Genomic DNA, 25,526 nt, shown 5'->3' on the forward strand with positions numbered 1-25,526 from the left:
TAATTTTATTTTATTTTATTTATTTTATATTGAATTCCACCAGAGTCAGGGGCTGCAGACAGCAGTTACTGCTTCCCTACAAACATAAGTAGCATTTAGCAGGATTAGCTTATCTGGTGTTCTTCTTTTTCTACATTCAATTTAAGAAAATAGAGAAACTTTTGAATTAGCTTTTGGGTGACGTCTAACTGGCCCTAAACAGAATGAAGTCACTGTCATTTTAATTGTTTTTTAACACAATTTTCATTAAATGGTGAATGAATTTATTGATTTTAATATAAATATCAGTGGTAGCCCAAATGTTCAGATAGAAACATTCTACAATCTACAACCAATTAATTCCTTTGAGTTATGGACGGAAAATAATACTTAAACTTTTATTTAAATAACTAATTGTTATTTTTCTCAAACAAACTAGTAACAAAGATCAGTTCAACATGTAATTAACTAATACTTTCATCTCCGTCCTCTTCCATATCAAAGTATACATTCCCAGATAATAATGATAATCATAATATTAGTTGTGTTTGTTTTATAGTTTCTCCTCCAGCCTGAACATCACTCATTTGTCAGTGGATAACAACAACTCACACAACACAAATATTAATTTCATGTCTGTTAATAGATACTTTTCACATATTCATATCTTATTGCCACAAAGAGAGACATCACATTATGCAAATATTTCTTCTTTTGTCAATGACATGAACTCATGAATTGTCCTCAAATGAATAACAATTATCATAATAATTCTCTCATTCCTCACACCAGGGATTCTCACAGTGTGATGGACATGAAGAAGCGTCTTCCACTGTTTTTACACTGTTGTGTTGAATCCCCGGTGGCCTCTGGTGGCTCAGTCGTCACACTGCATCCAGTGAGCGGCGATGTTCTGAGGATAGCCCTTCTCCACTGTTTGGTGGTTCTGGTTTACACGCCAGAACTGAGAGCCTTTAAATATGTATATATGTCCGTTTGTCCACATGAACGCAGCATCTGTGCTGCTGGGTGCTCCACGGAAGAGATGGCCGATGGGTTTGGGATATGACCTGAAGTCTGTCGGACCAATTTCATCCCACAGCCAGTATCCAGATCCCTGACATGAGAGGTATGTTAAAATATATATGTGTGTCGCAAAAGTAACAGATGTTATTTTATATCACTTACTTTGAAAAATATCAATTTCTTGTTCTTTTTGAAGTACAGGGCCGAGTCAATCTTTGCAGGGATGTTGACCAAGCGTTTGGGGAAGCTGGGGTCAAGTTTGAATCCCGTGTATCTCCACACTTTGTCGTCTGTGAGAGGACATTTGGGAAGAAGAGAAAAACTGTAACATCTGCAATGAGAGTTTTATGAGCTCTCTAAATCGTTCAAATCTTGCCAGCGTGGTAAATCGTGTCTCTGGGGTTCGGGTGAGAAAGTCTGAAAGAATGAAAATTAATCCACCTTTCAGAAAATAGGACTTTCCAGTCCGCTGAGAGTGAACAGCTGCATTGAGGCTTCCTGGAAGCTCCTTCCACAGCGCTGAGATCAGCATGGGAGAAGTGTAGCCAGAGCTGGACACTGTCCACACGTGCTGACCACTGAAAACATACGTCCTATGTGAAAGACCTACAGGGACACAGTGAAGAAGAAAAATATCTGTAGATTCAGTTCATTGTCGGGGAGAAAATGACTAAACAAATGAACTTCCTTGAGAAAATTACAGTGTTGTCTTTTCTTAAATTAAGTGCAGTGTGACTGGGTTAGACTCTTTATACCCAACATGACCGCATCCAATGTGGCTCTGCAGGGATCTGCAACTCCTCCTGGCACTGACTGACTTGGATTTCTGGGCGGAGGAATATTCACTGCTTTTCCTGAAAGTTGGACGACACTGCACATTATTTGTCAAACAGCACACAGAACATATCCCAGCAGTGTAATGGTATTCTGATATCACCATATAAAGCTTGGATCCCTCGTATGTCGTCCGGATGCAGCTTGAAGTCTGAGCGGTATCCGTTGTATACAGGTCCCATGACTGCACTGGAGTATTGTGAGTGGCCCAGGCCGAGCGCGTGGCCGATCTCGTGAGCTGCAACCATCATCAGGTTGGAGCCGTAGCTCCTCCCTTCCGTCCACAGCTCGTCTTCGTCAAAGTGGACGATGCCAGACTCAGGAGCGTCAGCGTGGGCTAAAACGTGGCCTGAAGATAAAACGCAACAACATTTAATTCCCTGAGATCTTTTCACAAGATATTAACAGATTAGAGGGAGACAGTTTGTTCATATGATCAAATTATGTGCAGTGTCCTGTGTGTTTTTGGGTCCGATATGTTATTATATTTTACCTGGCGAGGTGGTGTGCTATCTAAACGTTAAAATCAAAAGCCTGCAAAAACTCAGATGTGCTAATAGGGTGAGGGTTGGAGTTGAGGTTGGGTTTGGTTGTGGTCGAGGTTAGGGTTGGGTTGTGGTTGGGTTGGTTTAGGGTCAGGCTTGGTTTAAGGTTAGGGTTGTGTAACTCTCTCCTACCTCGTCCGTCAAAGGGAACTGGACATGTTTTATCTTTTCTGTGAAAGGAGAATTTGATGTCTGCTCTTCCCTGTTGCAGCTCCTTGAACCGCAGCGGTGACACGTCACTCCAGAACTTAAAGGCGTTGAAGATGGCCAGACGGGTCTTTCCCTGACCCAAGTGAGGAGTGTAGTTAAAGATGCGGTAGGTCAACATCTTCTTACGCCAGTAACCTGTCCAATCAGGAAACATGTGTTCACTTTTTACCAGATGTTGTGCACTTTATCAACAATCTGAATATATAACACGAAGGACATTTACTCACCCATGACTCTGTACTTGAGGGATTTGTCGTTGAACGAGTCCTGGAGACCACATCGAGGTTTATTCATCATTGTCACTGTGGCTGAATCCAAGGTTCCTGATATTTGCAGGTTTGTCACTTTCTGAAAGATTCTGAGATGCAAAAGATTTTTTTTAATGATGTGTCACAATTCAAAGAAGCAAACAGACTGTGGTTGAAATAAAAACTGATTTTAGGTACAGTCACCTTGCTGCTTCAGCTATAGCCTCAGGTGGAGGGTTTGGGCTTTTACTGTCCAGTGGGACGTGCAGATAACCATACCTCCTTAAATACGCCTGAAGAGAGACAACTCATAGTATTAACACAAAGTACTCATTGTACACTCTCCACAATGACGTCTGTCTGTGTAATAAAATCCTTTATTGGATCTTTATCAGTAGCATATCTACATAAAACCAGTATTTAAGTGCTGTAACTGTGGGGCTAATTTTAAAAGTTATATTTAATCAAGGGTTTTTATCTACGGTAACTAATAAACTGTCGAGGAATGTTGATAGTTGAGTGTAAGAAGCAACGTTCTATTTTTATCTACTCCCCAGGACTGAGATAACAAAGCCTCGACATATTCTTGAAGATATTTTTCAAGATGCAAACCTTCAGTTTCATTTCATGGCCCTGATATTATCAGAGGGAGTAGCTGGTGTTATCAGCAACAACTCTGAGAAGTACGTAAGTTTATTTTGGAACCATCCCAATAACACACCATCATATCATTTCTGCAAAGTAAAAAAAAAACATGAACATTATTTTTTAATACTACTCTCATGGTGTTAAAAATGTTTTAAATGTTATTTGACGATTGTCTTTTATGTGATAACACAGATTGTGATTATATAGAATCTTCAATCATAAACAGAATGAAAACTCAAATGTGATAAACTCTTAGAATCATTTCTCAACTTGTGTTTCTGCATCTTCTTACCACTGCCCCTGTGAACTCCTGTGTGCTCAGGGCGACGCAAGAACCTGGCGTCATCAAAACAAAAAGCACCGTTAACTTCAGTCTGTGTCCCATTCTAAACCGTGGGTCTTTTTCCATTAGAAGCAAAAAAAAATATTTAAACCGAGTCCAACACAACGAGTCGATGTTTTCACTTGACAAACGAGATCTTTCTAAGCGTCGCTGAGGACTGTGGCTCCTCCGTGTACATCCATCCTCTGTGTGCGGATCCTGCCGGGGTCCCTGTGTCACAGCTGCTGTCTCAGTTTAGAGGTTCGGTTTTTATACCATCCGCTCCAGACCTGCCTCAAAACCACATTATAAACTGGTACGAGGAATGTGTAGACAACAAAAACACAAAACATATTTCAGACACTAACACCGTGATCACGCCTTCTTACACCATCATTCAGAGCCGTTTGTCTCCAAAGTGTCAGAATAACAACCGAGTAATGTTTACGTCAAATGAAGTGAACAATGAATTTAAAAAAAAACAGCTTATCACCACCTCGTAAAAAGTTAAAGAATTATGTCGGAAAAGAAAACTAGTGAAACTCAGTTAAACTGCAGAACTTTATCAGTCAACTATTTTCCAGCCTCGTGACTGATGCTCTAGAAAAACCTGCTGCTGTTGCTCAATTGTGATTAATGATGTGACAGATGTTGGACATAAATTCTTTGGTGTGCAGATGCAGCTCTGTGAAGAAAACAACTAACCACTTCCTCCTCCACGAGACAACAGTTAATTATATTGTTCAAAATGCAGAGGCCCATTCATGGAGAGACAATAACGCCCTCGTGTAAACATCGCCTGCAATCGTCTTATGAATGGAGACGGACAACGCCTCCTTCCCTGCTTCACCACTGAGGACCACAGCTCAGAAAACATGAGGGGAAATGCTCACACACGTTGTCCACAATTACAGATACTGGATTTACAATAGCTTGATTTTGATTGTGTTCCTTTTTGAGGTGGTTAAAATATTATTCTATAGAATTATACTATATCGCAGCTTGAGGCAGCTCTAAAACAAAGATTAAAGAAAATAAAAACATTTGATAACAAACTATTTTATGTTTGTGAAGTGTGATTAGCACACACCCAAGTTCTGAAGACGACATATGTTTTATGAATCTTTGTCTAAAACAATTAAGTGTGTTTATACATATATATATGTATAGGCTGCAGGAGAAAACTTACTATAAGTGCAGCTAACATTGTGTACAACTAGTATGTAGCATGAATCACAGACACAGTATTAATTAAAAGGTAATTTATAGCAAAACATTGTTGTTACAGCCAGTGTAGTTTTACTACAGTTTACCAGGCCAGGAAAACTGCTTTATGGGAAATATAGGATCGAGTATTTTGAGGGTTCAACCTCCTCAAGAGACTAAACACAAGGATATTTCAGACTCTATACTGCTTCCAGCTCAGGGCAAGAAAATCCCTCCGCTACCCATTCTTCTCACTGTCTATTCATTTCTAAGGAATTTTTCATCGCTGGTTTTGGTCTTTTCATGGGATCTGTTGTCAGAACATAAAACAAACTATATTACGTGTGTATCCTGCTTCCAAAATATCCAATGACCTCAAGGAGCAGTGAAACGCATTAAGAGATAAAGGTTTTATGCAGCATGTAACTTTAATTAATGTAATGACTGTATAGACTCTACATTAGTGGCACGACAAGAGGCCATACGATCATCGACAAGAATATTAAAGCAGAAAGGTGAACAAACTATATCCTTTTGGACAAAAATGATTCTATTTATGTTTTTCGGTTTACACGATACCTGATGCTATGAAAGGTACAAAATGTAAAAGACAGACATGCACAAAACAATTTACAATGAGGTCTTGAAAAGATGTTTATAGCTGATCGGTTATACAATACTGCACTTGTAACAATACAAGTATATGAGCAGGAGTCAGGATGTTGTTGAGATTTGAATCTAGAAAACAGGCTCATCAGTTCTGAGGGTGTCTCTCTCTGCAAGGAGCTGAAACTGTTCTTTCAAAGTTCATGATGAATATCAAACAGGTAGAATATGTTACATGGAAACTATCATCACAAAGCTGCAGAGGTCCCGTCCCCGTGTGTCAGTGTGTACTCTGTATGTCCAGTCTGTCTGACTCTTCTGTCCTTTATTGCTTCAAGAATCACGCTCGAGTTGCCGTAGCTCCTCACGTAAAGCCTTCAGCCGACCCAGCTTTTCCAACTGATCCTTTGTTGGTTGTTCTATTTCCCCTGAGTCCACTTTCTGTTGCAAATCCTCAACCTGACGCAGCTTCTTTTTCAGGTTTTTGATCTTCTTGATCTTTTCAGCTGCAGCTGATGAAGAATCGTCGGCAGGTGAGACAGAGGCCGGCGCTGCCGCCTTGTTTGAAGACTCGCCACCGTCTGAAATGGACACATTCTCCACAGCATCGCTCACCGACTCCACATCCACGTCTCCGTCCTGGTCCTGGTGCTGCTGCTGTTTTCGTTTTTCCTTGCGCTTCATGTTGCGTTTGGCCGACTTGGAGAGATTGGCTCCCTCGCTGTCTACGCAACCAGGGATCTTCTGCTGCTGCTTCGTCGGCTCCGCCTCAGACGAGCTCATACCAGGCGGCAGGTCGGGTTTGCTCTTGAAAAACTTCACATACTTGTTTTCATAACTAAATCAGAAAGAGACAAAAACTGAATGAGAATCTAAAATGAACAGGTGTTCCGGTTTATGCAAAAAGTATTAATCATTCATAGAATATTGGACATTCTTGTTTCAATCCCCAACTGTTATCTCCTTGTTCATTAATCTGTCTGTCTTCCATCGATTAATCAATCTATCGATTTGTGATTTATAAGGAAACGTGTACAAGGTAAGAAGAAGTGCACTTACACTGGTACTTCCTCCTGGGGGACGTAACCATCCTTCACCCGCCTCGGCTTCCTCCATGTTCCATCAGGTCTCTGAGTGGCAGCAATATATTTCCCTGAAGAAAGAAGAAGAAACAGGCACAACATTTAGATAGTTGCATGAACAGACCTGAATAATTTAAGTTTTGTGTGATGATCCTCATGTGAATGTTGCAGCTTGTGAACAAACAATAAATAACCCGATCGATAACCTAATGAATCAGCTTATAACGTGTTAATCCACATGTGGGCTGATGTAAATACACTACTGTCTACCCAGACACCTGAACAACTAACTTTTATTAGTAAAACTACACAACAATGACTGAGTCTGTCAGTAAAACATCACGATGGTTGGTTTGAAACCGGAGACTGGGATCACAACATTAACCCAGTAGCGGCAGAAGAGGAAGCTAATTGACGTTAGCACCTGGCTCCTACAGCAGCTTGTTACACGTGAAGCTAACGTGGCTAATTTAAAACTGTTTTTTGCAACGAAGCTGCACAAATAACCTTGTTTGTTCAGGAGTATTTTCCATGTGTGACTCTGTTCCCCTGCTGCAGGCACGCGTTAGCCACAAGCTAGGCTACAGGGGGAGAAAATAGGCTACGATTAGCATGAGCTAGCTGCAGATCCCCCCCGTGTTGTTGTCGGGCGGATCGGGCGCAGAGGACGGACTGTGGCCGAGCTGATGTTTCTGAGTTTGCTCCAGATGTTTGTGTTTTCGTGGAGACAAAGCTCGCGCACACGCAGCTGCCTCACCGGATTCATCTGTCGCGTACGGAGTTGCCATTTTGCTGTAGCTGCTCCCCGCTCCCCTCAGTCGGACGGTGTCTTCAAACTACCCCCCCCCCCCCACCCCCCTGCTCCCGCTCACTTGGACCCCGCACGGAGACAAACTACAGAGATTTTTTAGATGTTTGCGGTTCAAGGTGCGTCTTCGCTCCATGTGACAGCGGTCATCGCAGAGTCCACATGCGGGTATCGGGGCGAGGACAGCGGCGCCGGACGACAGACGACGACCGCTGAAGCTAGAGCGTGCAACTGGCGGGTACCGGTGGAGAAACCGAGCGAACCCTTTTTATTCGACTTCGGAAATGACGACGTGGATCGTGGGTTGCCAGGTTTGGAGCTTGGGAGGATTTTTATTGCACAAAAACCAAACAAAACTTGATGCAGCTGAGTAACAGGAATCATTAAATGTTCCCCATTAGAAGCAACAACAATCACACTGTTGAATAATTTTGCCAGAATAAATGTAAAGGGGGATTAGCATCAAAATGCATCGAACAAAATGCCAAAGTGAAAGTATTTATTACGCATGAATGAAAGTACAACACAGCACAGTAGAAAAATCCCTTTTACAAATACAACTCACAAAAAAAGTACACAATAATAGCAGCCCCCGTCAGAACACATTTCAACCGTTTGTTCAAATGTTGTTTCTGTTTTGTGTTTGTACATTTCAATGCAAAAATCGAATAAAACTCAAAATAAAAAATCACATTTTCTTTCTTTCTGGGAGACGTGACTTCTTCTGCATGTCCTTGTGCATTTGTAACTGTAACTGATGAATGCAGCATGTTTGATGCAGTATTACAAAGTAAATGGGTGTTTGTGAATAAACAAAACAGGTGCTTGTACGTGGAACTGTGCACAATCATAGCAGGACATTATTTGTTTGTGCATCGGTGTGAAATTATCAGTTTCAATTCCTATTTCAGTCAATTAGAACGTAGCAAACCTCAATGTAAGTTACTGTTGCTCTGTGCTGTGGCAATTTCATTTTAAAAATGTTTTCACAATAGTTCAAGGAACAGGATATAGGATTTATTCTAAGCCCATGCAGGAAATAGACACCACACAACTCCCACACTCACTGAGCCATGACATCAAACTGTACTCTTCGCAGTGTTTTATGTTCTTATACTTCTTGATTAACATTCAACCAGTCTCCTCTGTTTTAACATTTGCCTCAATTTAGCTCTGTCTCAACAACTCAGTCACCGTCCTACGTGTATGCTCTTTCTATGTAAAAAAAAAAAGAAAAAAAAGAATTGTACTTATTGCACATGTCTGTACTGCTGGAGCACAAGAATTTCCCCTTGGGGATGAATAAGGTATGTCTATCTATCTATTTATCTATCTATTTTGTTTGCACAGGGGATTAGAGGGAAACGCTATTTCAATTCTCTGTATGTCCTGCACATATGGCATTATTGATAATAAAGTTGACTTGACTTGACTCTATCTATCTATCTATCTATCTATCTATCTATCTATCTATCTATCTATCTATCTATCTATCTATCTATCTATCTATCTATCTAAATCAGAACAGCTTTATTGCTGTACATGGAATTGGTTTTGGTTCTGTTGGTGCATGTCAGACATCTCTAAATATATGAAGATAAGAAAATAAAGTATTCAAATGCAACAATATAAATATAAAAATATATACACAGTATCTATCTGTGAGGACAAACTTGTTCCTTGGACATTGCACTGATGTCCTTGTGGTTTTCTTCCTTGTTTTTACTTAAAGTAAAAACCCTGTTTTGGGTGAACTATCCCTTTAAAGAGGGGGGCGGGGACGGGGGCTGGTCAAGTCGAACCTGGCAACCCAGAGGGAGTGTGGTCGCAGAGAACCGGAGCAGCGGCGGATTGTCCGCCACAGACCGACCGACGACAGGAGCTCCGCCGACCCGCTTCCTGAAGCCGCCGCTCACTTCTCCTGCCGAAGACAAGTACGTGGTGAACCCGGGTTTCCTCCTCGAACACCGGACCGACGCGTCCACGTTGTTTTACCCGTTCGACCCAGGAGCTAAGTGATGTTAGCATGACAGCAGCGCATTCAAATTTTTTTTTATTTTTTTTAAAGCGCCCTGTTAGCTGCGTGCTAGCTGAGGCTCCACCAAACAAACAAACAAACAGCGTTTCTACTTTGCGTTAAATGTTTTTTCTTTTTTAATACGTGATGTTCTCATCGCTCGGCTGCTCATCAGTGCGACGCAGAGCTGTGCAAAGCTGCGTAATGTTAGCAAGCTAGCGTCAACCGCTGGGGGACTCCAGCCACCCCCCCCAAAAAAATGCAAGCAGCTCCGAAGTGACGCAGGAAAGAAACCCGAATTAAAATGCACACACAAGTCGTTGCAAAGAGGGAAGTTCCGACGTTTTAACCGCATGTGATGCTAATTCTCTGCGGTGTCAGCGAAGGGGTGTGGGGGGGGGGAGTTAGCTAACACGGAGTTGGCTATGTAATGGGCAGGACGCTGCAAAAATCTTTTTACTACTGCAAATGTCCATTTTCTAAGATGTGAGGAAAAGTGTTTGTGGAGGTGCACGTGTATGTGTATTCGTGTATTTCTGCAGACGTGGTTGCAGTCACATCTGGAGGCTGATGTGTCTGATGCAGAGACAGGGGCGTAGAGAAGGTGTATTATCATGTCTCTGCTGCTGCAGGAATCTCCATCTGATTATCTGTCTATCTGTTTTAATTAAGGACATGATCTGTTTAAAACCCAGGTTAAGAAATCCATCATGCTTTACGTGTAGCTGAGCACAAAGTGGTTTCTCCATCAGGAGGTGAAGATGTTTTCCAGTGGGGGGATGAGGAAATATAATATTATACCTCAGTTAAAACCTTCTTTGTAATAATGATAAGATTTAATTTATATAGCCTCTTTCCAAAACCCATTTACAAAGTGCTTCACAAACTGACATAAGGAATCTAGTTAAAAGCCATTTTATAACAGATGAGTCTTCGAAGAGGTCAGCGAGGTAGCTCGTCTGATTCCCTGCAGATCTGAGTTCATGATTTATGAGTTTGACTGAATGTGGCTCGTCCATCCACATTTCAAATTAAATGCGTCACTCACACCCTCCTTGTCTCGACTGGTGAACTTCTCCGCTTTTTAAACTCAGCCGTGCTTCACTCGGCGCCTTCAAGCACCTTCCCTCTTGATAAACACAATGCATGTCACTATTTGCATGACTGGCCACTGCAGTGTCACTTGTTGATATTGCATATGTGACTCTGACGTCTGTGAAGGTGTGGTGCAATCAGGACTCTGACATGTCAGGTCCTAATCAGCAGGGCGTGGGTTTGCACAGCGTCTAAGTTTCCTTTTCTGGAGAAGCAGGGTCCGAAAGTGAAATCCTCCAGAAGGAAACAGCTGGGCCCATAAAATCCCTGATGACTAAAAGCCTTGCCCAAGCATTTTTTTTAAAGGTCTGATTAAAGTAGACATGGATATGTTTGCTTGTCTTCCGTGCGGGTACAGTGTTGACTGTATGGCTTTGTTTCCAAAACACACAAGGCTGTTATAGAGACGTGCCGTTGTTACTTTTCCCAATTGCAAAGCATTGAAATGTCAAAATACCTTTTTGATCATGCGATTATTGTAATTTAAGAACTGCTGGACACAAACATTTGATGCACTGCAGGTTTTATTTCAGAACAGAGGCCAAGTAAGATACGCCCATACAGATTATCATTCATACCTTTTCATTTCATCTCCTTCAGACGACTACAGTTCTCCTTTTCACCTTGTCTAATAAATCGTCTCTGGACCGTCCTCAAGTGGTCCGAGAAGAACGCTGCTGCTGGATTGTTGTCCAGGTCCCCCAGGTCTTCTGACATCTCAATATTCTCACACTGGCGTCCCATCATCCGTTTTAAACCTAAAGGAGCTCGACTTATAGATTTACCTTCGGCTGTAAACAACTAAAGAGTCGTCGATCACTCTGACATTTGTCTCCGCGTGTTTGAACCCGTGTTTGTTTATTGTCTCTTTTGTTGCAAGGTTTTTTTGTGCTGCTTATATTTATTGTGTATTATTGCTCTCTTGTGTTCTTTATTCTGCCTGAAGCACTTTCATTTATTATTATTTATGTGACTTTAGTCTCTTGTGCTTTATTAAATAAACCTAACCTCCTTTCTCTATGTGTGACTGTCAGACTCGTCAGCTTCCTCAGTAGCCAAGCAAATTTTTGATTTACAGGAATAGACAAATAATTTGTGAACAGAATTAAACCACATGTGAAGGCTACACCGTGTCCAAAGGCACATGGTCAAAGATTTTTATTTCACATTTATGATGCCGGCATAATTCCTCGCTCGTCTGTGTCGCCAGTCAGGCTGCTGGAAAATCCCAAATACTTGTGGAAATCTTTGATCAAGGCTGATTGTCAACGTGTCACATATTTAGATTTACATTCGTCATCCATCCATTCAAAGAGATAAATATTCTGTGGTGCCCCCACAACATTATCACCCATCACTCCTGCAGAGAAAAAGGAAATACCCTTCGAAGATGTGTTGCTCTATTGCCCAAATAACCCCCCCCCCCCCCCCAAACTAAATTCAGTGCTTTTGCCAAGGACAATATTAACTGCAGATTTTTCTGCGAATGCTCTGGCAGATAATAATTTATTGAAAACTGTTTTTCATTCATATTCTATAGTCAGGGGAAATGGCTTTTATTTCATTTGCAGACACATTTTCAGATATTGCAGAAATCGAGGTTCAGTCTGTGCTTTTGCTTCATAGATGCATTCAGTTATATTTCTACGTTGGAGAAGTTCACATGCAACTATTTTTGATCATTAGTTCTTCTTTTCTCAATTTACTCCTTGATGCAGATTAAGATCAAGCTGGTGAAGAAGCAAAAAGAGAACTTCTTCTTTATGGTGGAGGACTGATCTCGACCTCATCATTCCGGCCCTCCTGCCAGTTCTGTCCGTCGCTGGCGTCTCAAAAGAGAAACCCTCGAGGTGAAAGTTACCACACGTGGAGTCGTCATTTGAGCACCAGCTTAAACATATTCAAACGGTTATTTTACATTCTGGACGAAGGTTAAAACCAAGAATCTCTCTCATACGTCTTTGTAACAACATGGCAAAGAAAAACAGCCAAAGGGGTATGTATTTGTCTTCATGAACTTTTTTTATGAGGCTAAATAAACTTCTGTCGTAATGTTTTATGTTCCTTCATTGTACAAAAGCAACTGAGAATTTGTATTTGGGTTTTTTATGGCTGCAGCATTTCGTTTAAGAACTTCCAACGTACAATTAATTTAGCAAGTGAATGTGCGCATGTCTGTTCTCACATGCGATATATATATATATATATATATATATATATATATATATATATATATAGGAGTAGTCCCAACTGTCTCATAAGAGACAGCAAAACAAATAAGCTGTGGACATTTAAAGTGACATTAACCTGCTTCCACCTGCAGGAAAAAACCACCTTTACGAGGGTTGAGCCGTGTTTTTATTTCTGTCTCATCTATAAATGGCCATAGATTAACTCTGGAGTTTGCCCTGACTCTTCTCACTCAGCTGTTTCTTGAATGGCCCAGTTATTATTCTGCCTGTGGTGGAAGGAAGCCTGAGGTTTGTTCCTCTCAAGAATGTCTTTCTGGAGACCTTCACTGGTTATTAATCATTTAAATGAGATGCAGATTCCAGACTCTTCTCGCACAGATGTGATGAGTTTTTAGTTTCTTCCACAACTGCTCGCTGCTTTTGCAAGTAACTAACGTTGCTGTGCTTAAATACCTAAATAAGTGTCCTCCACCTCCGGACCACGGTGAAACACATCAAATCTGTTTTCAACTTATTAAAGACAGTCACCGTTGAAGTTGTTTTGCAAATGATGTCCTGCAGTGGTTTGCAAATAAAATTCAAGGCCTGAAAAGAAAATGAAGATTAGCATTCATATTTTGTTTTCCAGATACATCTGGTGTGGTGTTCGACACTCGCTCAAAAATGGTCATGTCCCAGGGAGGAACGGCGGAGAGAATGAAGGAGAAGGTAAGCAGCGATGTTAAATTATAAAAAATATATATATATATAAATATTATACTTACAAATAAGAGAGGACAATCTGAGTGTGAGCAGCAGTTATAGTATTAAACTAAGAATACAAGGTTTAGAGCTCTCGTTGACTCTTGGATTAGTTCTGTCTCAATGGAAGTTGATTTATTAGCGTCTCTAAAATGTTGCTGACACGTGCAGTGAGACAACTTGTAAAAAAAATTATTTTGCGTGAGGTTTATCCTTGTGGTCTCGTGACCGGTCGCCTCGTCCTCTTTAAAGCTAGTAATCTATAATGGAACAAATTTAGGTCAATGTGACACAGCAGAGTTTCAGGTTTGCTGTGGTGTTGTAATATTGTCATGGCAGCAGGTTATCTAGATTTTGTTTTTATTGGTTATTCTTATTTACAGTAGATTGTAATACCTCAAGTGCTGACAAAATTTGTAGTTTTAAATATTTGTGCTGGAGCTGCGTGTGTGTTTGCAGGAATAATATTCTGAAGACGTTTGCATTTACACATTTGTATTATATGAATAAGACATAAAGTTAAGTGATGATTCATTTAGACATTTTTTTTATTTGGATAGTAAATACCTTGGGTGTGAATTTACAGTAAATCTGTCACCTGGAGATTTGTAAGATTGAAGATAATAAAAATTGCTTTTCTTTGTGCTTTGTTGTTTTCACAGATCAGTGCTGTCAGAGCAGTCGTCCCCAACAAAAGCAACAATGAGATTGTGCTGGTGTTGCAGCATTTCGAGAACTGTGTGGACAAAGCTGTGCAGGCTTTCTTAGAAGGTACAGTGACGTCAGTGCTTGTCATGCAGGAGCTCAAAGATTCTTTATAAATATGTTACACGTGTCCCCATTTATTTTAGAACAATGATGTATCATGTATGCCGTGTTATATATATATTGCCTACCTCCACAAATACTCAGATTGGGCCACTCTAGTTTCACATATATTTGCAACAGATTAAAGTATAGTTCCCTTCATACACAGATCTGTGTTCAGGCACGCTGCCCACTTCACTTATGCTTCACCTTTGGAACGTTTTTGTCACGCATTCCGATGCTTTGAATTCAGAAGATGAGTGTCACACGCATGCCTTTTGCTTTACAGGTTTAATAATAGAACAAGAAAGTTGTTCCTGCACGTCACGCTGCTTTTGTCTGTCTTAATGTCTAAACACCACCACTGGGCATTCCAGTTTTGAGATGGGTTATTAATCTAAATGTATTCACTGTGCACCTTCGTCATCCTTGTTTGCATTTTGCCTTAGGAAGTGCAATTGAGATCCTGAAAGAGTGGAATGTCACAGGCAAAAAGAAGGTAAGAACCAGAAAGCCTGCGTCTTGAATTTGTACTTGTTTGGTTCACACATTTAAATCATCCCTAGTTATTAAACTAATTGCAGTCCTTCCCAGTAAGTCATGTTTAAAGTGTCCACGGTTAATTTTAAACTGTTTGTTTGCCGTAGCGAACATTTTTGGTTCAAATGTCAACTAACTGAAGTCACTGCTCTGATGAGGAAACAGATAACAAACAGAGAGAATATAAACAAAGGAATCTGACACTGATATTTTTATGTCCAGCCCAAGAAGAAAAAGAAGCCCAAGCCTCAGCCCGAGGCCTCAGCAGAGCTTGCTCCACCTGAGGCCACGTCGGCCGGGGAGGGCAAGGATGAGATGAACGGTTTTCATGCCAACGGATCGGTGATGGACGGAGAGTCACTTGATTCTCTGAGTGAGCAGTTGGACTCGGCTTCCCTCGACGCAGCAGAGCTGGACTCTGAACCCGCCACGTCTGAAACAACTGGTAATAATGACTCTTCACACAAAATATGGTTGAAGATGGCAAACGAGCCCAGGGCTGTTTTATTTTCAAATCTCAAGTCATTTTTCTGTCTGATGCCGGTGACAGCTGTGGCCGGAGGCAGCATGTTGTCGTCCATTTGACCCATTCTACTGCAAATAATACCTCAGGAACACTTCGAGGGAATTTCCTCACATTTGGCACAGACGTTCTTTTGTACTCAGCGGAGCAGGGATCAGAATCTGATGGTCAAAGGTCCTGTGTACTGTGAACTCACAAAACACGTTTTTGGCTATAACCCAAGAATCTATAAGATACTTATGACAAACCTTTGGCATTTTATATCCGATAGGTCAAAGGTCAGGTCCTGCAAAAACACTTAGAACTGTGATTCTGCTTTTTAACATTATTTCCATATCAAACCTCAAATTTTCTCGTTTCTCATCCGTCTGAAGTTTTATGATTTATCTTGCATAATTATACATTGAATTAATATATTGTTTTTTAGTTTTGATATATTTAAGAGTTTCTGGACACTTGAAATAAAATAAGAAGATACTTTGGATGTTACATATATTATGAGAATCTTAGGGAAAATGAGGATAAGTTTGTTTTTTAATCAGCTTTTGTTGTGAAATAATCTTCTCACAGGTGCAGAAGCAGAAAGTCAAGGTCGAGCTCAGAGTCCCGTGTCTCAGCAAGAAGTGCGAAATCATCAGGGTCCCAGAGGCAACAAGTCCCGCCGCAGGCTTGGCTCAAATTCACATCCCTCCACCTCCTCATTAGGACCCACCATTGATGAACAAGGGTCCCCAGCGGTCAAGAAGATCGGTTAGACAACTATACCTCTGAAATGATCTTCCCCTGAATTTACTTTGTAGAAAGAATTGTGAGTCAGCTCTAACTTCTCCCACTCAGCTTCCACCATTGACCGCTCTGTGAAGGACCTGCAGAGATGCACCGCTTCACTGACCCGCTACAGGATGGTGGTCAAGGATGAGATGGACTCGTCAATCAAGAGGATGAAGCAGACGTTTGCCGAGCTCCAGAGCTGGTACGTGTCATTTCTTTCAAAGTCTTTGTCTGGTTAAAGCTGCAGCTGAATCCTGAGGTGAAATATTTGACACCACAAAAACTGCCCCACTGGAACAAGAACCTCCTTCAGAAACTCATGAACCAAACCTGCATTTCAGCCGGTGCAACTTCAAATATTAATTGTTGCCTTTCTGAGTCAGACATTTAATACAATCAATGGAACCCTGAGTCACCCAACAGTAAATACAAAGAGCATCGTGAGGATTATGTTTCATCCTTGTGAGTTTTAAAAGGTGTTGTTATTTTTCAATGTGTCATCTTCTAATTGGCCTGATCTTCACGGTTCTTTGGAACAGCAAACCAATAAGAGGGACTTATAACGCCCAGATTAGCTTCCTTCTGCTCCAGAGAGGAATATTTTTGTAGAGTTCATGTTGCTTTTCACATCAGTGATGGGGACATTGCTGCATTTGTGCAGGTTTTTCTGTACCATCAGTGAGTCAAAGGGCAGTTTCTTACCTTTGTCCTCCTGGATGACAGTGAAACAGAACATTGCATAATAGGAAAATGACTGTTCTATGTGTCCAGCCTCAGTTTGACTTTGTGCTGCCTCTGGTGGGAAGAGCTACATGATATAGACCAACTAGAGACAAATGATGACAAATGTTACAACCATTAATACATAATTTAAGAAATGATCATCGTGGGCCATAGTTTGTCTTTAATCCTTGGATGAATTAGATGTATCTACTAGATATCTACTTAAGTGTTAATGGTTTGTGCTGTATTTCTCATAAAGAGCTCCTTCACTTTTCTCTCTTAAAAGCTGAAACACGATGCCGCGGTTTCCTGTCGATATTCAGAGTTGAATGTGAGATCCATTTAACGCCTCTCCTCCACTGGCCTTTAAAAGCTGAGCACTTTGTCGGTTTAAAAGATATAAAAGACTAATTGTTCTGTTCGTGCTCAACACCTTAAACTCCCATGATGCTCCTGCAGAGCTTCTCTGGCTGAGACTTGCTTTGCGATGTGTTGGCTCAGAAGAAGATTCACATTTATCACAGAAAATGAACAACAACTCTCAGTAAATCACAATTCAGTGTTTTAGAAATGTAACATACAACACAACACACCTGTAACCTACTAACAGCAGAGAGTTAGATACACAATAAGGAGATTATATCAGTATTTGCTTTATGTGGACCCCCTCAAACAGCCATAGAGCATCAAATGAAAGATTCAACGTTTTCTTGGGTGTAGCCCAATTCATGGCAATGGAATCCAGCCGGCTGTCAACATGCTGTTGTGGGTATCTTCTTTTCAGAGGCTTCATATTGCTGAGATCATGACTGTGAAGAGCTCAGCATGTCGAACAATGTGTTGACCAACTGCCTGAAAGCAGGAGAGTATTCATCCAAAGCCCCTCAGGAGCTGCACAGTATCACTATCAAGTCGTCTGAAGATATCCACAGTTTGAATCTGTTCCTATTAAAGACGCTTTAGACGGTTGCATTAAAACACCGCCTTTATATTCTGTCTTTCGTTTGCACTTTCACACTCCTGCAACTTTGCATATTCTGCAGTTGAATCACAAAATGGAGTGAGGGAAAACGTTTCTGAACTGCATTCTGGTTCTGTAGCGATTCAACAGAGGCATCAGCCAATCAAATCATGTTGATACAACAGAGGAGGCGGCGGGTGAACCTGGTGTGTGTCCATCTTAGCATGGCATTAAAAGCAACCTTGGCACGTTAGCTTGAAAGCCGGCGGTGTGATTGTTGAAAAGGTGAAGCTGTGATTGCTCCTTCAATCCTTGAAGACATGTGGTGGTTTTGTGTTTGTTGAGAGATTCTGCCTCATTTACATGAACATTTGCCTGCAGGCAGTCTCCTCCACCGTCCCCGCCATCGCCAATAGATGATATTTGTGGTCTTGTCTGCGTGACTGTATTTGATGCCTGGTGCGTACAGTGGACAGTACAAGCAAAGTGTGGCCCCACATTGCTCCATAGCTCCAGTCGTCAAAAAGTCCACAGAGTACCTTAAAGTGGACTTGGATCTGAATCTAGCATGAAGTTATGGTACAGTTTGTCTCTGCTGAGTTCAAATGTACTTTGTCCCTCAGATTTTTCTGTCTTAGTTACATCAGCAGTTCGTCATAGATACGCTGATGCGGAGTAAAACCATTTCTGATATCAATATATTTGACAGTGATTCCTAAGATGTTGTTATCAAACACTTATGACAAAGAAATGCAAGTTTTTATGCCTGCAAACATGAACACAGATACAGATTTTATCAAGCATCCATAATCAGGAGCTAGAATGAAACTGTGGTGTGTATGATCATGGTATGAGAGCATCAGTACACCCACCACTTCTTCTCATGTTGTTATTAAATATTTTACAACTGTATTTTATTTACTTTGTTGTCGTTCATTGGGATCAGACATTCAGCAGCGTCAACGTGAATCTGCAAGCACCTGTTTTTATTTAATGTTACTGTCGTTGCTCTGTAACTCTTTTCTCTTCTTCTTTCTCCAGTTTAATGGACCGAGAGGTGACTCTACTCTCAGAGATGGATAAAGTGAAAGCAGATGCCAGTAAGTACCGTATTTTCCGGCATTTAGCCTGAACCAAAGACCTGCTTGTCATATACCACCGAGGAGCCACTGGTGTCATTCACATAATGTGTTCACCTGACTCAAGGGCCCAGAAAATCACTTTCAGAGCAGCGGTATATGAGATTGTTGTGGAACAGCCAGTCCCAGTTCCCTCAAACATGCAGTGGTGCCCCGAGGGTCTTGATATACCTAGAGCATACCAGTGTGTGTGTGTGTGTGTGTGTGTAACATGACAGAGCAAGACTGCATATTTGTACAAGTAGGCCATTCTCTCTTCCTCTGTCCTCCCAGTGTCGAGTGTTGTGTGTTCCAGGCCTGGAAAAAGTGAATAGTGTCAGGTGTCAAGGGAGACTCAATGCTGTCTTTGTGCAAGGTGTGCAGGGAGTTGAGAGGAAAGAGGAGAAATTCGAATACTTCCACATCACAAAAGCCCGATTTCCTCAGAGCTTTAACTTCCCTTAATCTGCTCCCTGTGCTTCGTTTATGCAAACTGACGTGTTTCCTGAAACTCTACAACTGTCACAGAGGAAAAGGTTTCACTGATTAACACACAGAATCCACTTTTAATTTTTTATTTAAAGAAAAGTTACATAGCACAGAAAATACTGATCCTTATTCACCCTTACTGTGGTAACGTTCATACTTTAGCTGCCACTGCTCAGGGCTGAAACGATAATCATGATAGATGATCATTTTCTCAATAAATCACCTCATCACTCCATCACAATTTACTGAAGTCCAAGTTGAGCGCTCCACATTTTGTTAAACTAAACAGCCCAAAGAATTCATTTTATTGTTACACAATTAAAAAGCGGAAAATCTTTCCGATCAAGTAGTGAGAGAGTGAGAAGTTGCAACCAGACAACATCTGAACTTTATTGCTTGAGAATAAAAAGCTGTTGATGTGATGACATTTCTCATATTTGCAGCTCAGCCACAAGATCTGTGACAGTTTCATTGGATCAAAAGCAGATTGTTGATCCTCTGCTCCGACGTTCAGCATCATACACGGAGACGCCCTTTGCAGAAGATGTTATTTTTCTCTAGCAGATCAGAAGGCAACATAGCGACAGGGGGTGTGGTGTTTCCATGAGACTCACACACACGCTGCTCTTGAACTTACTGTATAGATACATAGATAAAGTGTTCAAGGCTGTTTGCAGAAGGAAAATATCACGGGAACAAAAGTAAAACATTTCAAACGTGTAAAGAAATATGTTCAGTGAGTAATGACACATGTGTCAGTGACTCCGTGACTTCACATCAGCTCACACGTGGGATCCTGATGTGACGAACGCTTTATCTTCGAACCATGTTTACCTACAGACGCTGCGTCAGCTGCACTTTGTTCGTCTCATGTCAGAATAGCGCTGAATACTGAAGGTTATCGGGACTGAGAGGAATATTTCTGTTAAGGCTGGAACCGGTAATTAATTATCCTATTAGTTGATTGGAAAAATGTATTATACAATTAAAACGAATAGATTGAAGTCACTTTTAAAGAATAAATGCCTCACAGTCTTCCAGCTTCTCAGAAATGAGCGTGTGAATCTTTGGGTTTTCAGCTGTTGGACAAAACAAGTAGAGCTGAAACGGACAATTCGATTTATTAGTTAATTGATCAACAGAATCATTTTCCGACATGAACTGTGGAAATATCCTGACAATTGAGTCTGGATAGTATCTGGACTCCACACAGGAGATTCTCAGGGTCAGACGTGTTCATTATAACAGGGAAGTCTCTCGAGCGTTCAGGGGGAGGGGTGGCGTCAAGGTAGAGAATGCAGGAAGTAACGTTTTAATTCTTGATCTTGTGTTGGAAACATTTGTGTTCTCACGCAGATGAATTGGTGACGAGCATTAACGGTCAGAGTGGGACTGTGAGTTTTACAGCTGGCAGATGTAGAAGACAACATTTTTTTATGATCTAGTCCCTAATTAGACAAACTGTCTGAATTCTTGTCGTTCTGTCAAACAGGAAGAAAAAAAAAAAAAAAGTCTGGAATGTTTTTTGTTCGTTTCATAGAACAAAAGTAAAAAAAAAAACGAGCTTGACGTCAGTTAAAGATCACTTTCTGTTTCTGTGCTTCAGTGGTGATTCTGGACGCTCGGCAGAAGAGAGCAGAGCAGCTCAGACGGCTGACGGACAAGTCAGCGTCCATGTCTGAGGAGCAGTTGACTGAACTGCGCGCAGACATCAAGGTAAATACTGCTGCTCCAGTTTCTCTCGTCTCACAGTGTTTGCCTTCGTACTTTGTGTCACAGAGAAAAACATATTTTTCAAGCAGGAACAGAAATCGATTAGATAAGTGAAAGAAAGCAGCGACTTAAAATATAGAATGCGTAATATAATCAAGTTAATATAACTGGTGGTGTGTTTTGTGTTCTTGCAGCACTTTGTGAGTGAGCGTAAATACGATGAGGACCTTGGGAAAGCAGTAAGATTTACATTTGATCTGGAGCCGCTGAAGACGAGCATCTCAGGGTTTGGATCAGGTACAGAATCCTGTTCCTCTCCTTTGTCACCGACACGTCACAAAGTTAAAGTTAGAGTCCTGGATCTGCCCTGATTGTATTTTATGTGTTAAACTGATAGATTCATGTTCTTTGAGCTTCTGCTCGGTTGATCCTGCTTCATAAAACCAGTGTCATGTTGTGTAATGAGAGATTTGTTGTGTCTTTTACAGTTTATCATCCACGCACAGGTTACTCAAATCGGTCCCGTTGCAGCTCCACGTCCTCTTCTGTCGCCAGCCCGAGTCTCCAGGAAACTCCTCCTCCCCCCACCCAGACCCAAAGCACCCCCGGTGAAAACCGCCCACCGCCAAACAAACAGGTCAGCCGCACGAGTCGTTCAGTCTATGTCGCGATTCAGACGTGAGTCACTCTCAGATGCCGACTGATCTTTAATTCTCCTCCAGATTTTCCAGGGCAACAGGCGTACTTTCCAGGGACACGGCTTTCACTCGGGAGGTCAGCGGTATAACGGCGGTTCTTACAATGAGAGGAATGCTGGTCGTGCTAACCACCGCTACCATAGCGATGGCGCTCATCCTTCACAGCACTCCAACAACTCGAGAGCTCCCGCCCACCCCTCCTCGTCCTCCCACAACCAAGACCGATCGTCTCACAACGGGCTGCCACAGAGGCCTCCGCGGACGCACTGCCCTTGACATTGGAAATCCTGGTCTCGATCAAACCCCTCGACTAACCCCTGCACTCTCCTCCCTGTACCCACCCACCCCCACCCCCCCGACGCCCTGCACACACCATACTAACTCCTCTCAATGAAGAATAGAACACAAGTTTACATACTTCCATCAGTTGAGCTCTAGTGCCACCTCTCATCAGTCCACTCATCCTTCAAACTTGAAACGCTCTCACTGTTGTGTAGTCGCTCTTTCTTTCTTCTTCTCTCATCCTGGTTTAGGTAGTAGCTTCTATCTTTAGCCCCTTTGAGAGTTCTCACCGCGACGCTATCGACAGATCGTTCTTCATCTTCTTTGCTTTTGAGCCGTCTGCCGGAGAGCGACACAACGGTTTGTGCACTATTGAAGTCGGACTCGTAGTACTGTTTCTATTTCTGCGGTGGCGTATGTCGGCTCTCTGATTTGCACCTCAACTTTTTTTTTTTTTTTTTGTTCTTCTTGTCTCCCGGAACCATTTCAATGCCTTCGCCGTGGACGTGGTCGTGAAAGTGCAAAAGTAGTTCTAGCGTGAGCAGGGATCAGGAGAGTAGACCTGCGATCAACACTACAGACTATTGTTAATCTCTGCAAAGTAAAAAAAAAAATCATAGAGGACATATCAAACTATAATCCAGAGCTTTTCTTACGGCTGCTACCGACTTTAGGGAATTTGTTAAAGCTGGGACTTAAAAGAGGAAACTCTGTGAACTCTTAAAGGAAAAGTTTCCAACAATTTTGGGAAATTCACTCCTTTGCTTTCTGGCCCGAGCGTTAACGTTCAGACACGAGCGGCATCGATATTCTTTCAGTATGAAGCTACAGCTAGCAGCTAATTAGCTCACCTTAGTGTAAACAACAGAACGCTCATGTTACCTTTTCTTCTAACTCTCGGCCAGAAAGCAAATAACAACATTTCCCAAAACGTTCAATGATTCCTGTAACTTTGCTCCTCGCAGCGACGTGTCGTCCCGACCGGCGAGGTGCCGTGCTGCTGCTCTCGGCTTGTCATTTGTTTCGTAACAAAGCGAGGGCTCGTTACCTTTTGTAGAACTATGTGAGAGCATAAGTTTAAGAGCTAGCAACAAAGGAAACTGTCCACATGCGGCTTCATGTTAGTTCTCCACATTGTTCCGTGGCTTTTCATCCACAGACGCAGTTTTTTTTTTGTTGTTGTTGTTGTTAAATGCACACAAACGGCATTTTTCTGACGTGCTTGCCTTTGGTCACAGAGCGACTTCACATTTGCCTTTTTACAAACGTCTGCATCACGACGGCTCTTTCAACAGATGGCGCATGCAGATAAAACGGAGAGTAAGTTGCAAGATCTTCTCTTCCTCTTTTTTATATCCTCACTTTATCTCGTCTGTGAAAGTAGAATCGATCGAGCGCATTGGAAGGTTGTTATCGACTTCACAGACCTTTTTTCTATCGCTTCCGATTAGACGCTGCAATGCCGTCGATGGGTTAATCTCTTCGTATCGCCAACAAAAGGCTGGTGAATACCTCATTGCTGATCTTTTGACGCGACCTGTTATTGTACAGTTTTCTCGCAGCTGGTTCTGAGGAAGAGACGAGAACCACCCGAGTGAACCACCATTTGTTTTCTTGTCGTTATGAACCGATGCTGAGCTGAGAGGCTGTCGAGTCGAACTGTCCGTTAGTTATAGCTGCGTTTCCTTCATGTGTCGTCTTCCCTCCAGCAGACTTTTAGAGGGAGATTTTGAAAAGATGTTTATTTTTGGTTTGTTTCTTCTCCCAGTTTTTGTTTCTTAATCAGCTTTTCTGATCATAGGGAGGTTTTTTTTTTTTTTTTTTTTATTAAGAAAGATTATGTTCTTGAGTATTTTGGGGAAATTAGTTCTCAATTGTTTGGAGCTTTTGGAAAATTTGTGCTGTTTGACAGTTTGACTTAAAGGAATTTGAAAACAATTGGGAAATACGCTGTTTTACTTTGTTATCTAGAGATTTAAAAAAAAAAAAAGGAAAACAAGTAATGAAAGATAATGAAATTTATGCTTTGTCTTCTGAAGGAAAAAATTCAGGGATGAAGAATAAGCTTCTGGGATTGTCTCGTCCAAACAGGGTTCAGAAACAGGAGGAAACTGAAGTTTACGTCGAAACGACAATCAGTTTGATAGTGCAGCAGGCGATGGTCTTCAGTTGTATTTTCAAATTGCTTTCATTTTTTCTTCTGTGTCAAGTAAATGACTCAGAAAACCTGACGCCAGATGAATCTGTTCCTCTACGGAGACGAGAGGTCGAAACCAATCGATTTACTATCAACACGTTAATCCACGTGTGAAAAACAAAACAAGATGAATCAATAATCAAAATTGATGCCAATGAAATTTTCTGTCTACAATTTAATCAACTAGTCATTTCAGCTTTTGAGTTCAGTTTGTACCAGGAGGTGAACAAACGTTTTCTCCCCCTCGGGTGGATCCAATGATCCAACTCTCGGTAAGAAAGCGAAAAAGTGTATTTCCTGAAAAGTTGAACTGCTCCTTTAAGTGCTTTCTGAGGTTATCATGTCACAGAGATTTTTATTGACTGAAGTTGTTTGAAAATCTAGAATAAAGAGCTCGACCGGTTTCTCTGCGAATCGACGGCGAGCCGCGGTGTGAACCGATCGAAGCTGCAGGACGCTCGAAACGATTCAGCTTTTACTCCAGAGGATCTCCTGTTGGAGACGCTGGACTCGTTCAATCAGAACTCAGAGGGAGAGACGGTTTAGTTTCCTCATCTGGGATTTTGTCTGTCTCGCTTTAACCACTTTTTGTTGTTTCACATTCCAAACTGTAGGAATATTAGTTTATCGCCAAAGAAATAATCGTCCCGTTTATTTTTTTTTTTAAGAAAAAAGTTGCTGCCTTTCTGTTTGTCTTCGTTTTTCAACATTTCCAAAGGGTAAAAATCCAACACTTCTCCTTTTCTATTTTCTCCTCCTTTACTTTCTGATTCCTTACTGTGTATATACATATATGTAGCTATATAATTTTGTGCTCACATAGGGCATTTTGTATGTGATATTCATATTAGGCAAAATGGAGGTTAAAACATCTAGTCCATTCATTCTTCCAGTAGAGCCTGTGTCCTCCTCCAGACGGTTTCTCTGAGACAACTGTAAACTCAAGTGCCTTTTCTTGTCTCCCACCGATTCATCGACGTCCCCTCCACCAGAGTATGGACCAAAGACATCAGCCGTCCCCAACACCCCTGCGCTCTCTTTCTCCCTCTCACTGAATGGCACACTTTTCATTTACTACGAATAAACCGTTTGCAATACAGACTGTGTACGTGTGCAGTTTTTTTTTTTTTGTTTCTTTCTCTTAC

The 25,526-nt window shown here is 41.5% G+C and overlaps 3 protein-coding genes across 3 annotated transcripts; 1 reads left to right on the forward strand and 2 right to left on the reverse strand.

Moving 5' to 3' along the window:
* Positions 1-366: 366 nt before the first annotated feature.
* On the reverse strand, positions 367-4,738 carry LOC109640615 (matrix metalloproteinase-19-like). Its single transcript, XM_020104709.2, has 9 exons — positions 3,783-4,738; positions 3,047-3,135; positions 2,822-2,952; positions 2,517-2,729; positions 1,943-2,188; positions 1,761-1,859; positions 1,447-1,611; positions 1,168-1,295; positions 367-1,096 (listed from the first exon to the last, which is right to left on the reverse strand). The coding sequence occupies exons 1-9, from the start codon at positions 3,897-3,899 to the stop codon at positions 857-859; spliced, it is 1,428 nt and encodes a 475-aa protein (XP_019960268.2). The 5' UTR covers positions 3,900-4,738; the 3' UTR covers positions 367-856.
* A 689-nt stretch (positions 4,739-5,427) lies between these two features.
* Positions 5,428-8,202, reverse strand: pym1 (PYM homolog 1, exon junction complex associated factor). Its single transcript, XM_020104742.2, has 3 exons — positions 7,464-8,202; positions 6,684-6,777; positions 5,428-6,462 (listed from the first exon to the last, which is right to left on the reverse strand). The coding sequence occupies exons 1-3, from the start codon at positions 7,492-7,494 to the stop codon at positions 5,958-5,960; spliced, it is 630 nt and encodes a 209-aa protein (XP_019960301.2). The 5' UTR covers positions 7,495-8,202; the 3' UTR covers positions 5,428-5,957.
* Positions 8,203-9,278: 1,076 nt separating this feature from the next.
* spats2 (spermatogenesis associated serine rich 2) lies at positions 9,279-25,480 on the forward strand. The gene is made up of 13 exons (XM_020104725.2): positions 9,279-9,448; positions 12,345-12,622; positions 13,447-13,526; positions 14,222-14,330; positions 14,816-14,865; positions 15,129-15,351; positions 16,000-16,179; positions 16,267-16,402; positions 18,926-18,984; positions 21,098-21,207; positions 21,399-21,501; positions 21,693-21,841; positions 21,927-25,480. Exons 2-13 carry the CDS (start codon positions 12,598-12,600, stop codon positions 22,176-22,178), a joined length of 1,476 nt encoding a protein of 491 aa, XP_019960284.1. The 5' UTR covers positions 9,279-9,448; positions 12,345-12,597; the 3' UTR covers positions 22,179-25,480.
* Positions 25,481-25,526: the final 46 nt, after the last annotated feature.

Source organism: Paralichthys olivaceus, chromosome 6 (genome assembly GCF_024713975.1).
Source record: "Paralichthys olivaceus isolate ysfri-2021 chromosome 6, ASM2471397v2, whole genome shotgun sequence".
Taxonomy (NCBI): Eukaryota; Metazoa; Chordata; class Actinopteri; order Pleuronectiformes; family Paralichthyidae; genus Paralichthys; species Paralichthys olivaceus.